At 56.0% G+C, this 15,067-nt stretch overlaps 4 protein-coding genes across 4 annotated transcripts; 2 read left to right on the top strand and 2 right to left on the bottom strand.

Moving 5' to 3' along the window:
- Positions 1-902: 902 nt before the first annotated feature.
- On the bottom strand, positions 903-1,226 carry IE81DRAFT_280732 (hypothetical protein; the record flags this gene model as incomplete). Its single annotated transcript, XM_025511503.1, has 1 exon — positions 903-1,226. A coding segment is annotated over one exon (324 nt), but the record flags the coding sequence as incomplete, so codon positions are not given.
- Positions 1,227-2,375: 1,149 nt separating this feature from the next.
- IE81DRAFT_16480 (hypothetical protein) lies at positions 2,376-4,636 on the bottom strand. The gene has a single exon (XM_025510565.1). The coding sequence runs from the start codon at positions 4,244-4,246 to the stop codon at positions 2,732-2,734; it is 1,515 nt and encodes a 504-aa protein (XP_025366736.1). The 5' UTR covers positions 4,247-4,636; the 3' UTR covers positions 2,376-2,731.
- Positions 4,637-6,755: 2,119 nt separating this feature from the next.
- IE81DRAFT_16168 (hypothetical protein) lies at positions 6,756-7,502 on the top strand. Its single transcript, XM_025510543.1, has 2 exons — positions 6,756-7,103; positions 7,183-7,502. The coding sequence occupies exons 1-2, from the start codon at positions 6,877-6,879 to the stop codon at positions 7,406-7,408; spliced, it is 453 nt and encodes a 150-aa protein (XP_025366735.1). The 5' UTR covers positions 6,756-6,876; the 3' UTR covers positions 7,409-7,502.
- A 5,540-nt stretch (positions 7,503-13,042) lies between these two features.
- Positions 13,043-13,752, top strand: IE81DRAFT_350039 (hypothetical protein; the record flags this gene model as incomplete). Its single annotated transcript, XM_025516474.1, has 4 exons — positions 13,043-13,219; positions 13,291-13,341; positions 13,430-13,612; positions 13,699-13,752. 4 exons carry the CDS (start codon positions 13,043-13,045, stop codon positions 13,750-13,752), a joined length of 465 nt encoding a protein of 154 aa, XP_025366734.1.
- Between the last annotated feature and the right edge of the window lie 1,315 nt (positions 13,753-15,067).

Genomic DNA, 15,067 nt, shown 5'->3' with positions numbered 1-15,067 from the left:
AGTCATGGTCAACACGCGAACGAGACCCTCAGCGCCGGCTATGGAAGGCAGCCTGCATCGACTCAGCCATTCTCCACCTTTACTTGGCCGAGCGACGAAGACGCTTACATGTAATGTACACCTCTGCGCTTCGTCGCAAGCCGCTCATCGGATCAAGACGTCACTGCAGACCTCACAAAGTGGGTGCAAGGATGAACATTGATTGTATGCAAGAGTGTTAGACAGTGGACGACACTTTGAATCTACTTCAGATTTATGTATACAGCGACGTCCACGATGTGGTCGTCGTGAAGCGGAATGCGATAGACCGTGGCGAAAACAAGACGATTACGAAACATGACGTGCCGAGTGCAGTCGGAGGTATAAACATATCGAGAGGACCTCTTAGAAACGGTATAATGAGAATGCTGATACCAGTGTTGCACCATTCACGCGTCGAGCAGGCTCTCGTCGCAAGTCTTGCTTCCTTCCGCACACATGCGTGAAAGGAGAGGTTGGCCCATTAGTGATCGTAGTCGTGATCGCGTAGAAGGCCATCACTGTCTACGACGCTTGTTGCGTTCGTCGTTGAAGGAGGTATGCTGTGCATAGTTGACGCTGTCCGCTGCCGTGGTGTCCGTCTGACGCCGAGTCCCAGATGAGCTTGGTGCGTAGTAATAAGAATCTCCGCTGATGCTTGCTGGCATGCCGCTCGCTGTCACTGCATGAGAGTACTGGCGGCGCGCTGGTGGAAGAGACGCCGTCTCCGGCTGCTGAAACGAGACGTGAGAGCCGCTAGAGCTTGCTGTCTGCATATAGTCTTGTGCCGGCGTCTGCAGACCAGGAGTCGAGGCGATGCCTGTGCCATAGATTGGCGCTGGCGCGGGAACATCGCTGGTGACGCGGACGCCGGACGTTGAGGGGTGACATTTGGCGCTGTGCTTGAACCAGCCGCTGAAGTCGCGCTTGCGCTTGGCCGTACATATTTGAACCCACTTGTGACAGTGATGACACAGTCCTTCTGTAGTGCCGACAGCATCAGCGTAGCACTTTAGCTTCAGTGGCGGCAGGAAGATGAGACCAGAGGTGGGGCTAATGCCATGCGTCCCTCGCACGTGGTACCAGTACTGGCTGTTCTTGAGCTGCATCCATCCTCCCTCTTCACACTTGTCACACCATGCTTCTCTGGAATTGCCTGTCCCGCGGACCCAAGCTGGAGTGTACAAGTCGCCTCTGAATCGAAGTTTGTCGGACTGGTTGCGAGGAAGAGCCTCTTCTTGCTGGTCAGCAGCAACGTCAAAGTCTGAATTAGGTGGCTGTAGTGCAGTGTTTGGCAGACCTTGACGGGAAGGATAAAGGACATCGCCTGCCAGCGAATTTGGAAGGGCGCGGAGGACAATGTCTTCGGTTTCGAAGGAGGGCGCAAAAGACGGAGGTGGCGTTCCCATGCGGGTGTTAGTATTTGAGAGTAGTGCTGGCGAACTCGAGCTGTGAGGCATGGAGTGGCTTTGACTCGCCGTCGATGAGTCACGCAGTGATGTGTATGTGTCTGCTCGTTGCAAACCGGCAAGAGGACGACGAGAGGCTTCAGCGGCCCGATGAGAAGACCCGGCGTCTGCTTGACCGTACGTCTGCGCCTGGCGAGCCTGAATCGCAGCAGGTGAGGCGTACGCCCCACCGCGAGCCTGTTGAGCATAGGCGGCTGAACGGAAAGGGTTCTGCGTACCAGGCATGCTCTCTACGCGCAAAGATCTTTGTGGTGTGTCGTAGCTTAAAGCTTGATTGGCCGTGAAGGCGTCTCGGTCCAGAGGCTCCCAGAAGCCAGGATCCGCCGCGCCTGACATCACGTTGTAGCCGTAACTTCCGGCATGAGTCGAGGCACGAATGCGGGCTTGCCTTTGAATGTCGAACTCGTCCGGTCTCTCATCCCAGCTCAAGGGAGTGGACACACCACCGCTGCGCGAGGAACCGGCTACGAGTGCTGGGGTAGAGCGCCCGGTCGAAGCTGATGGCAAAGCAGAGGGGGCCGCATTTGGCATGCTTGACGCGATCGTCGCTGCCCCAGCGAAGAACGATGCTGTCGCAGGGCTGCTGGGTGCATAGTGCTCCAAAGCTAGTTGGGGAGGACCCACGTTTTGCTCGCAAGACCTCAAGAAAGCCCCGAAATGTGCTCCGTAATCTGCTGAGCCTGACAAATTGGCTGATCCGCCAGCAGGGATGGATCTCCTGGCTGGGAGCGGCGCGATAGGGTTGCTCGTCAAGCCAGTCGGCTCCGCATGAGGCTGTGTAGTGGCAGTGGGAGCCAGAGCAGCAGTCGCAATGGCCGTGGGCCTCGAACGCCTCCTTCCTTCAAAGCTAGATGACTCGCCTAGACCTGACGAGGTCGGGTGGGCTGTCTCAGGGTCTTCTTGATACCACCCGTCGTGAGGCTGGGGCTGGAAAGAATATTGCCCTGCAGCCTCGCTTGATGGAGGATTTCGAGTCAGCTCGCCATGTTCGTACGGGTCATTCGTGCTCCGCAGGTTCCCTATGACTGTGGCTCGCCGCAACGCAGGATTTGAAGGAGAAATTCCAGAGAGCCAAGGGGTCTGAGCAGCGCCTTGCTGCCACCAATTCGACGCAAGCGATTCAAGCGTGCTTGGCGCATTTCCGTTGGCTTCAGTAGCAAAATTTGCAGAATGTGAAGCACGCGCTTCGCGCTCGCGCGACGGTCGTCGAGCAGCTTCAGCGACTTTGAAGGTAAGACGGCAGGTTAGGAGTCAGAACGTCGATCTAAACACCTGTCTGGCAAAGACTTACGGAGGTTGTCATCTTGTGCCAGAGCGACCGAGGACGTCAGGTCGGCGGCCTCCGCACCGTGACTCGGAGCCTCTGAGTCCGACTGGCCCGGTACTCGTGCGTCGAACCAATTGCTTTCCGGATCGCTTGCACCTCTCGCACGGCTGGCTGGCGCCTTTGGAGCTTCGCTCGAGCCAGTGTCTGCGATTCTGCGATACCTGCCGGTCATAGCGCTCGTGATCTCAGCGGTGATCCAAGGCGTGTACTCTGTGCCCATGGCTGCATTGGTGCTGAAGTCTTCTATGGCAGTGTCTTCAAGCTTGCGTTTGCGCTGTTCGGTCGCCGTCCTTAGATCGGCGAAGGTTGGGGCGTATGGCGCTCTGTACGAGGACGCTTCCTTGTCGCGATCCATTTCTGAGGGCTGTGAGGTCAACAAGCCAGACCTTTGATCGGGTAGAGTTGCTTGGCCTGCAGAGGGTGCTTGCTCACCCTCCGCAGCAGCCGTCTCGTGGACGCTTGCGTTGGCGGGCAGGTTTGAGGGGGATTCGAGAGGGACAGACGAGCGGCGACGATCCGTCTCCGCAAATGTTCCCTCTTCAGCCTCAGAGCTCGCACCGTCAAAGTTGAAGAAAGCCATCGTTTTGGACACACCTGACGCTGATGCGCCGCTCAGCGGCTCCGAGCTTGCACGAGCTGGCATCGCGGTGTCAAGCCTGAGACTCGGTACGTTGATCGTGGTGTGGGTCAGTGCTCCAAATGAAGATTGCCAAGGAGACGGCGTTGGTGACGGAGACGAGACTTGTATGTGAGGTCGAGAGCTAGAAGAGCTATGACTGGATTTCGGAGCTGAGGACAGCTGCGTCTGGCTACGGTTGGAGGTATGTTCGCCAAAGTGCCATGGCGCGGACGACCGTGGATTGTCAAGGCAAAATACCATGGAGTCGCGGCCCCCAGCCTGCTCTAATTGAAGCGTGTGAAATGGTGTTGGCATGGTGTCGGAAGAGTGGGCACAATCTTCCAGACAAGCGTGGCTGAGCTTCACGTGCTCTGACAGACTCGAAGAGGCTTCACACGCGCCTCCATGAAGAAGATAGCGTGTTTGTGAGTCTTGTTGCGATCCAAGCGGGAGCAGACGCGAAGCTGAGTGGCGATCTCGAGCTCCGGGTCCTTGCGCGCCCTGACCGGCCTGCAAGGCAGTCACAATGTCGTCTTCATTGAGGGGAGCGGAGGCAAGAGCAGCGTTCAGGATTTTGACGCCGTGACATTTATCCTCGCCCGATGCGTAGGCGTCTAGAGTCGGGCCGGGCTGGCGTGGTTGTGTCTGCCGATCCGCGGTAGAAAAGAAATCCTCAGCATAGCCAATAGCGTCACTGCTCGCACTGTTGGGTGTCGAAGAAGTGCTGCCAGACCGCGCGGAGGAAGTACTTGACGACTCGGAGGAGAAGGAGGACAAGCGAAGGCCGGTGAAAGCTCCGGTGCTCGAAGACATTTTCCGTTGCTTGACGACTCCGCCGTGCAAGACGATGACTGACCGATTTCGAGAAGTCGCGATTGTACAAAGAGACCGCGGCGGAGCTTTTACTTGGCTAGTGCTGAATGTGTGAGGTCGAAGCGCGCATGTGAAGACCGAGATCGTGTGGCTTGTTGATTTCAGCAAGGATAGAATCTATGGTGATTGCTCAGTTCCGGTGTATGAGGGAGCGCAGACGTGGCTTGATTGTTGAGAGAGAAAGGTTCGAAACTTCTGACCTGGGGCCGAGGAGGGGCAGTTCAAGTATGAACTCGGCTGCCGCAATCATACGGTTCTCTAGCCCAGATCAACCGTGTGGTGCAGGCGATCAGCTGGTCTACGACTCACACTCCTAGAGTGGGGATGAGGTTCGGAGTGGCGAGCGACATGCAGGTGGAATGCCACCAGGGCCCGTTCCGACAAGGGTCTTGAGGTGCTTTCGAGACTTCTCAATGGGAGAATCGCGTGGGTGCTGGAGTGACCCGGCCGAAGAGGCACGGATGATCTGGGTGTATAGCCGAAAGACGCGGCGCTAGCGTGGAGGAACGAGTGCTCTGGCAGGGCGGATCGGCGCGAGCGGACAAGTAACGACGAAGGGCGAGATCAGTGTGAAGGGAAGGACCTCGTCCGAGGAGTCAGAAGAGTGACACCATCAGCTTGGAAAGCCAAGCGAAAGCGGTGCAGCACGGCGCTAGGTCCTCCGAACAAACCCACGAAAGTTGCGAGTCTCTCGGAGGCACCACAGCTATAGAAGTGACCATGCTGGTACAGCATGGTATGCGCGTGACCGCGTGTCTTCAGCCCGGCGCAAGGGCCGAAACACTGAGTGACTCTTCTGACTGTTTGCTGCGCAGCGTCAGCCGAGCCGAATCAATCTATAATAACATGTACGAAGTATGTACAGTAATCGAACCCACCGAGTCATCTGTGATGACCACGCGCCGGCCTAGTCCATCGGTCCGAACGCGTGCTCGTGGAAGCAAGGCGTGGGCGCTGATTGTCTGTAGATCCTGCATCGCACGTACACGCACTCGTGCCATTCTCCCATGGAGGCTGCAACGGGACAACTCCCAAAGGCTGGGTCGGCGGATGGGCTGGGAGGACGTCTGTGGGAACAGCTGATCGGGTGCCAAAAGCAAGAGCGTGTGAGGAACGGCAGGTCGGGGCGTAAGCGACCGCACCCAAATGCAGCCGCATCAGGAGCAGCTGGCCACCTCGTACACTAAGCTGAACCGCGGACTTCCTTGGGGCTTTAGCCTGGAGAGGACACATGAAGAGCCTGCGGACTTACTTCGTCGAACCTCGGCGCCGTTTGTTCACCGACACCGCATGACCGATAGAAAGCAATAAGAGAGTCTGCCAGGCACGGATCGGAGAGGATATACAGCACAAGGACTATAAGAGAGGCGCGTCTCATCGAGAATTGGAGCTGCCGTCAGAGCAGTGTTTGACTCTCGTACACTCTTGATTGTTAGCGGCACTTATGGATGCATGCAAGCCCAGTCGCACGTGCATATGTTGCCCTCACCCCAAATGGCGGCGCATGCCCCGTCGGCTCTTCGGCGCTATCGCGAGCGTAACGCGCAGCAGGTGAAGTCTCATCAGTCAGCAAGTGGCGTCATACATTTGTTGCTCTGCTTCGATTCGCGCTGACAGCTATAGCGACGCTGCAGCCTCAACGCAACGGTCACGAGCCGTGAATGATCCAAGAGTCGTTGAGTCATGAAGGCTGGCCCAGCAGCTGCACGCTTTCGACATGGCCGCGAAGAGCTTTGAGAGGTCGAAAGCATCCGCGTGATCCATCCAGCAATCACGTGAATCCATTGACCACTTCGCCGCGGTGGCTCAAAGTGCACGCCACCACACAGCGGAGAGGGGTCTACAGCAGCGCAGCACTCATTTGTTTGATTGGGGTCGCTTTCGCTGCCCAGGACTAAGCTTTGCATGTCGACAGGGAAGCTAGCTTGCGTGCGCTCACTTCATTCGAACCCACTCTCGGCTTTCAGAGCCGCCTACGCAACTTGAGTGCCACGTCTAATCCGCAAGACATTATTACTGCCCATTTCTGACGAGGAGTCACGAGTCACGATGCCTCGTCTTTACTCATACCGCAGATTCGGGATGTTGTGGCTGGATGTTCGGCTATGCTTCCGTGCTCCGACGTTGTCCCGAGATAAGGCTCATCAGTCTTCAGTGGTAAATACATAGCTTCAAGTCAAAAGGCGCCGATTCGTGACTCGATGGCGAAGCTTTGACTTGCTTGATTCCTTTCATTCTTTGAATGATTGTTCTATTCGCCATTCAAGATCGATTATGTTGCGTGAGTGTTGTAGTGCGCTTGATGGTTGGGCTCTGCGTCCCTCGCATGTACGCTGCTTGCTGCTTGAATTTCTGCTTCGCAACAAACCCAAGAACTCAAATTCAGCCCCGCCGTCACCCGATCGATCTCGATCGATGCATGGGAAGCAGGCTCTGCATGCGCGAAGCGCATGCACACTCATCAGACTTCACGACTGCATTATATTGTTGCTGCGCGTTGCCCCCGCCGTGCGCGTGAAACAGTCGCACCATGCCAATGGCAATTATATGTATATACAGAAGAGTAGGGCATGAAGCTGTATAAAGCAAACTCCGAGGGAGTCGGCTCCGGTCTCAGATCATCACGAATGCTGCAGGCACTGCATCTGTCAGGCTGGCACTCATGGGGTGTCCTTCTTCGGAATGCGGATGTGCGAAAGGTGCCATCACTTATACTCACTTTTGCGTCAACAGCTAGTTCAGACAGGTCTACAGGATGTAGTCACGATCGGGTAAGGCTCGACGGATCATCAAAGCCGTCAGTAAGGTGAGAACCTTATCGTGTGACTGTGCTCTTTCTAAGGCGTACATCCATATCCATCGTCTCCACCCCGCAGCCCAGAATGCGATCTCGATCGCAGCCCCGACTATTACCTGCAGCGGCTGCTGACATGGCAGACCTCGGAACTCAGCAGTCGCGCGCAGGAGGCACCAAAGTGCCTTGTCCAGCTGATGACGGGTCTGCATCGCTGCGTGCAGGCGGCTTGGTTGCGTCAGCCACAGGCCAGCGGAGAACACGGAAAAGCATCCGCGCGCTATCCTGTAAAATTCACGATTGTGTAGGCACACCAAGCAGCCACCCTCACATCTACACAACTATTGATGTTATCCACTGCGACTCGCAAATTGGTTTACGACGCTTCCACTCGTGACTGCTACCTGCCACTGTCGATGGCCAGCATGGTGACCAGCCCCCATCTCCACCAATCGGACTCTTTCCCACCCGCGGTCTTGAAGCTGCAGGCTATTGCTAATTAATGAATCGAACGTGCACATAAGACGCCATTATGTATAGCCCCATATGCTCTTCTCGGTGAAGGCCAACTTTGTCTCGGCGGCGAGCTAAGCGCTCCAAGCAACGGCACCCGCCAATCGGCATTCGGTCATCGCGTAAACAAATAAGCGAAACGTGAATCCACGAATGACATCTTGAATCGTGAAACAGAATAGCACCTGCGGCCACAAGACACTCGTAACTCGGATTCGAGACTATGAGATATGTACCCCAACCATCGTGCATAAGAACGAGCCCGACTGTGGCGCGAAGTCCTCGGGAGTTCACCTTACTTCGCAGTCGTCGCACCATCAATGATTGGATGTGTGACAGCTAGGACAGTCGCAAGACACTTAATTAGTTGGTTCTTGCCTGCCCAATCTTTCGCCCACTCGGCGCTGCTCAGCATTTTTGCCGTTGGGTCAGCCTCATGCATGGGACGAGGCTCATCTTGCATCTGCTGCCCGCGGATTTGCGCGCGGTGGATGTTCCTGCGGCGCACAGTCACGACTGAGTAGGTGCGCTGTGCGGTCGCTCCAACACGATTTGAATCAAATGTGAATCTTGAATCAAGAACGTGAATGGAAGAAGTCGTGACTCGAGGCCCTCAAATGATCGAGGGGGTGCAGTCGAGCGCGCTGAGCTGAGATGAGCACGACTGCGAATCTCCGTCGATCCGTCGAAGCTTGTCGGGCACACACAGTCATCGTCATCATGAAAGAGTCTTTCGTCAAAAAAGTGACCTCAGTGACAGCTTTGTAATCTTTAAATGTTGCAATGATGCGATTAGAAAAGCTGACAAGTCATGTGCTGCCCTTAAATCAAAAATCGAAACTCAGCAGCGCGAGCCAGATCGCTGAGCTCTTTGCCAAGCAGCTGCTTCCATCACGTGTTTTCAAGCTGGAGGATCACGGATGCATCGGACGCTACTGAGAGCACGACTCACGAGTCTTTCATGCAGTGAGACTCGTGACTATTATGCCATCACCAAGCCGTGCACGATAGAGCTCGACTCGTTTTATCGCCGTCGTGGCTTGCGCCGTCGTGAATAAGTGTCCGAAGTCATCCGATGGCCGCCCGCCCAGCCGCGCGGCACGACTGACTCGCAAGCCAACGCAAGCGACCTACGTATTATGCCGAGGTAAGGTGGCCGATTATAGCCTTCCGAAAGTTGGCTCTGAAACGTCGAATTCGGCATCCCGCTTGACTTCTGCTCTCTCGAGCCAGCTAAAGGGCGTTGCACACGTTCTCCAGTCGTGAGTACAGTCAAAGCCGTATCGCAGCTTGAGGCAGGCGAAAGAAGAGCATGCAGAGAATTCGCCTTACAAGTGTTCGCTGTGCCCGCAACGATCGAGGTGAACGAGCAGTCAGAAGTGTCTGCGCCCTCCTTCGTGATTCTGGCGGCCTCGGCTGGGTAATTTTCCAAGCTTGCTGCTGGTGTCTGGGCCCTCATGTCGGCTTGGGTAAACTTCCCGACTTGCTCAATCGGCGTACCGTGTCATTTCGGCTTGTTGACCGCGTAATCTTCAATCTGAGTCACTCCCGGGTGAACCTGAATCAAACATGTGTGCGCGAGCGGCACCAAGAATTTCGAATGTGAATCGTGGATGATTCACGATTCGTGATTACCGCACTAATTTGAGTCGCCCGCTTTGGGGCCGAGGTTGTGCACGCGTCTCGCTTAATCGTAAGCGGTCCAATCGACGGCTCAGCTGACACGCTGTACTCTCTCGTGCCTCTGCTGTGACTACCGGTCCTCGAAACTCACGTCGACTGCATGCTGACCCGCACGTCCACTCTCCTAGGCGCTTGTCCACATTCCCACTCGTGATTCTACTCTTCTACTCGAGACTCAAGCGGCCCAGAGCTGATCGAGGGCAGTAAGCCTCACGAGCAAACTCCGCCTAGACGCACAGCTCCACTCAGGACTGTGACTCTTGAACGTGACTCGAATTCGGTAGCTGGAATGGCAGCCATACGAGTCACGTGCCGGCCTCCATGGTCTCGGGCGCCGATTCATGCTCATTCGTCACGGCAGTCAGAAGAGTACTTGATCTAGCAAATAAATCCGAAGCGTCATGTAGGAACCTCCCTCCACTCGTCTGTCTGTCCACCGCACTCGGATCCTCTCGCCGGCAACTTGTGCGAGCTGCTACCGAGGCTAGGCATCCTGATCCACTCTTGACTTATGACTCTTGAGTCCACCACTTCCGACTGCTCAGGGCAATTCATCAGCCGCACACGAGGCTCGTCCGGAAGCGCCTATGCTGGAAAGGTTGATGTGTGGCTATTTCACAGCGACAACGCACTATAGACTAGGCGAAGTGAGGTGTGTGGTGACTCACATTGGCGTGGATGCGTGGCTGTAGCCAGCGCCAAGTACAGTAGCGGACCTGCTTGCACCACTCCCGCTCGAGAGCATACTCAGCTTCTTGGCGTCTGAGAATAAGAACCTCCCTCACGTACAGTGGGCGGAAGATCGAGGAAAGTCTGCTCAGGACGCTTACGCACATTAGCCAAGGGAAGCTGTGCTCGATGCATTCCGAAGCATCCTTGGATGGCTCAGGCGAGGCCTGACTAGTAGGCGAACCCCGTTGTGGATGTACTCACTGTCGGAGGCTTATACGCCGAGACGCTGCAGCAGGGTCTGGATCTGGATGGCTGTGGATTCCCCTCGACCCTTGAAGCTAAGACGAGGATGAAATGGAAGAGCGCGGGAGCAAGCTCCAGCCCGCTGGCCATAGTTACCAGGCTCACAACGACGTCGCACGCCGCTAGCCAAGGGTTAGGGAGGCATCTGGCCAGCGATTGATCGGAATTGTTGTCCACGCTGCCATCCGACAAGAAGCGTCACGCTCTTTGTCCAGTGCCCGACAACGAGCATGCTCGAAGGCTTCTTTCGCCAGGGCCAGCTTTCGAGGCAGACTGAAGACGCCCTGGCTATAACTTCTAAGCTTTTCGATTGTTCTCTTTGCCGCTCGAGTCCAGGTGCGATGAGTAGCGCGCAACAACGTGCCGAGCCGTTGGGAAGGGAAGCGAATCAGGGCCGTCGAACGTAGAGGGACTGCAGCGTCACCTGCCTCATAAAGTCAGAATAGAACAGCAGAATCTGCGTGACCGACATTGGCAGCGTTGGGTTGAGTCCGGGGCCAGCGAACGTGTAGCCCTAAAGCACAGCCGTCCATCGGCTGCTCAAGAACGAATAGGATGATGACCATCGCAGTTGCTCCATCGTCTCCGTGTCACGGTCGGCGCGTCTCTTGCTCTGGCGGACCCGGCACTCTGCAGTGCATCATGCGGCGCTCTCCCACTGGTGGTGCTGAACCTGAGCGAGAAGATGAGAGTAGGAGTGATCGCCTTTTCTGCTTTCCAGCCGGCATAACGAGGCTAGCGATTAAGATACTGTGTCCAACTCCATGAGGCACCTACAGAAGTGGACTCCTAGTGGGGCTTCGCGAGACTTTCTCTCGCGACAAAGGGATGAGGATGCGTGCGGTGTGTAGAGCTTCCTGAGATGGAAGGTGCGGCGCGAGCTGCCTAAGTCACATCCCGCACTGAAGGAATGCCACGAAGTCTCCTCTGCTTGTTCCTAGTCAACTTAAACGCCATTGCCAGATTTCGGCAGTGCCTTGGAACTGATCGCGCCATCGATTCGACACTTCTTGCAAGCTTCTCAGCACCCGACGGACCGTCAGATTGTGGCTGTCGTGACGAGAGTGACTGCTGGCAAGGAAACACGACTGCACGGCTTGAGACGTCGACTGTGGGCGAACTGTGCTCACATACCGTGCTTGACCCAGATCTAGGCCCACGACCCTATCAGGGAAGCTTCGACATAGAGAATTTTGGTGTAGCTGACAATGGCGTAAGACGTAAGCATTGCTTGCCACCACGAGAAGACTCCATGGTCCGTGAGCATTACTTGACAGGGCAGGAATCTTTTAGAGGGATAGTGAAGCCATCACGTGGGTGCCGGGGCCACAAGGGTCCGCTCCTCGTCTGATAGCTGGCTTGAAGGAGTGCACTTGTTGTAAAGACACGATCACGAATCGTGAAGAGGACAGCAGCATCATCGCGCTCAGGCCGCTCTTGGATACATCCGCCGACGATCATGGAAATGCAGTGATTCGATCAGGACACTTGTTGTGATTGTAGTCTTGATGCGTTCGACCACGACTGACGACTGACTTGCCAATTCACCTCGATTCGCCTCCATATAACTTGCTGCCCAGAGTATACCACGGCTAGGAGCCGTGGATGCCGTGGGTGCCAAGACCACCAGCCCGCAAGCGTGGCGCTGAGTTCATGCACACACACAGCACGCGCTTGATCGCCGAACTCACGACTATCGCGACTTCAGGCTTTCTTGCGCGCACGCAGATCCATCCGACTTGAGCTCCATCTTGGTGCAGGACGACGCAAAGCGGCGAGCGCCAGGTGCACACTCACTTGCTGACATTCGTCATTCACGTGATTGACCATGCAGCAGCAGTCAAGGGTCGGGAATGGGGAGCGAGCGAGCTGTGCTACGCAGACCTTCATTTGAAACCCTTTAAGCACCGCGATGCCTAAATATCCACGCGATCGAGTCAGCGGAACTCCGCGTCCGGCGGCTGCCTCCACACAGCCATGCATGACTGAAGCACCGAGCAAAGCAACTCTCATGAACGCCGCGCGCATGACATGTATGATTTGGATTCTCGAAGCTTGGCTCGGCGGAATGACACTTGTGCAGACTACACTCGCGATTCCATCGGCCCATATTCTTGATTGCGGTGTCTTAGCTCCTGTCACACCTGTCAAGGGCCTACACTGCGTCCAGCAATCACCATGACTAAAGCTACATCACCAGCGCCAGCGCCCTCATGACGTAACTGCGGCGCGTCGGCGCTCGGACCTTCATGAGCAGGCAGAGGCAAAAAGTCGGGTGCTCTAATTCCCGCGGTGCCCTGCTAAGCTTTGATCGTCGTCTTGTCGTTCGTCGCGCAGCAGCAACGGCATCCAGGCCAATTTGACACTTGTACGCCCCCGAAAGAGGACCTCATTCCCTGCGCGCGGAGCAGATCAAGCCGGAGTCTCGGCGAATTGATGCAAGCTAGGCGTGAGCTGCAATCAAAACCTTAGCCTCGAAAGATCACCATGTCAAGTGGCTTGGCGCTGCTGGGGATTGGCGCAAAGGATCCGCACCAAGGTGAGCTTGCCTGGCTGTTCTGGGAGCGCGGTTGAAAGGGCTGGGTGGAGCGAGGATGAATATAGCGAATGAATCGTCACCTCGAAAGGTATAAAAAGGGGACCATTGTTCAGCCAGAGGTCCAACTTCCTTCAGCAACATTACCAGCGCTTCTTGCAAATTCACTCATCACTTGAACATCGCGCAACACAGTTTCGCCACACCCACCCGCAAACGTTCCAGATCAGTCAAAATGCGTTTCTCAAGTGCAGCTGCCATCGTGCTCGGCCTCGCTCCTTTCGCGCTGGCATCTCCGACGCCCGCGGAGCCAGCTCGAGCTAGAGACGGGCCTAGCAACGATTGCAAGTTGGGCGGGGCTGGCGGCATCCAGTCTCCTGCGTTCAACGAAGAAGTTGCACCTTCGGATCAGGTGAGATGTCATACGGCCGATGACTCGTGAGCTACGGGCTTACTCAAGGCTGCATGCCTTGAATTTTGCAGGGCTTCAAGATGGTGTTTTGTTCAGGAGAGTACTTCAAGACCTCCACCCAGGTGAGCAACGACTCCGCGATCGTGGTGTCAGAAGGGGCAGCAAAGTCAAGTCTCCATCTGACCAATACTGACTTGGCGGCCTGCTCAGTCGATTGATGTGATCATGCTGAACAACGCCAGCGAAGGAGGAAGCGGCTTCACCATTGCCAAGGATCTGAAGCCCACAACCGCTTCAGGCTACGATGCAACGCTCTACTTCAGCCCCGATGCCTACTCTGGGCCGGAGTCCAAGGACTGGACTCTGCTGGTGTACGAGCGCCACACTTCATACGTAAGTTGGCTGATTTGCTGCTTGGCTGCGCCGAGGTCGGCTAGCATGACCTAACGTCTTTGGCATTTCCTTGTCGATGTGCGCAGGGATCGTCAAACGACACATTCACCGCGTACTCTCAGCACGTTACTGTTGGCTGAGATGCTTCTCTTGATAAGCAGCCGACGTCCACGCTTGTCCGCTTTGGGTCAAGCACTTCCGTGATGAATCCTCTCACGTGGCAAAGATCGTCAATCTCAAATGTAGCACATTCCCTCCACTCCCAACAACGGACTTTCCCCTACCTGCAACGGACCTTCCACTACCTACAATGGACTTTCGCAATCTCGGTGCTCCCTGCCAATCCCGTTCGCTCCCACAGCGTCCATGTATCCTACTGTTGCGGTTGCATGGCCGAGCCAAGCATTGTCGATGCTTCATCACATACCTTTGAGGTCGAGACGAGGTCTGGCAGCATGCAGATCTCATCAGGCCGCGCCTCGGTGTGGTTGACCATTGATGGGAAGAAAGCTCTTGGTCGGAACGATTGGATATGATAGCAGCGCTTTCTTGGAGTAGTCGGAATTTTGCATGCAACCCCGCGTGTGTGTGTGCCTTGGAAGACACGCCAGACGCAACAGCACATCAGCACAACGGCACAACAGTCGCGGATCTTGGATTGCCCACACACTCTTGACTCGCACTCGTGACTCTTGACTTCGACTCGTGGCTCTGACTCATCAAGCACACGTGAAGACGCACGACTGCAGAGCACAGAGTCGCGAGGCAAGCGCTGCTCACGCTGTCGACGTCATCGCCAGTCACTTACAGGTCGGTGCGTCTGCGAGTCGCGGTGGTAAGGTGGGGCGTATAGCCGTGCAGCAGAGCTTGATCAGCGATCGAGCTGCACCCGGCAGCACCGCTTCGACGGCTGCTGCTGAATGGATGCATATATGATGTGGAGGGTCGCAACGGCTTGATCCCGCGTATCGCGTGCACTGCCTGCACCATACACATCTGCTGCCTGCTGCTGCCAGCCGCTCCATCGGCTTCGTGTAGGCGTGTCAGCAGCGACTTCAACCAGCTAGGGCTCCCAACTAAAGTCTCCCAGTGATCGACTCTCACTTCTCTCACAAAGACGCATCAAGCCATCCAACATCACTCGAAGCAAAGCGCGATTCTCTACAAGTCAAAATGTCGACGATCGGAGCCAACGCAGCTGATTCGAGGCAAGAGCCAGAAGGCGTGATTCGACCGGACGCGGAGGGCAACGCCACTCTGCAAGATTCTTCCATTCATCAGACTTCTGGCACAGCTGCTGGAGGAGCAGCGGGTCTTTCTGCTTCGGCTGCCAACGATCCAGACGTGCCCGCTTCCGCAAAAGACGCCTCCATCTATGGCACAATCCCGGGAGAGGGAGTGGGATTCAAGGAGCAGGTGCAAGGTGAGTCTGCTAGTTCTTCTGCTCCCCCCCCC

The sequence above is a fragment of the Ceraceosorus guamensis genome (genome assembly GCF_003144195.1).
Source record: "Ceraceosorus guamensis strain MCA 4658 unplaced genomic scaffold IE81scaffold_107, whole genome shotgun sequence".
NCBI lineage: Eukaryota > Fungi > Basidiomycota > Exobasidiomycetes > Ceraceosorales > Ceraceosoraceae > Ceraceosorus > Ceraceosorus guamensis.
Note: the sequence above shows the minus strand (reverse complement) of the source record. Positions and strands in the feature narration are given on the sequence as shown.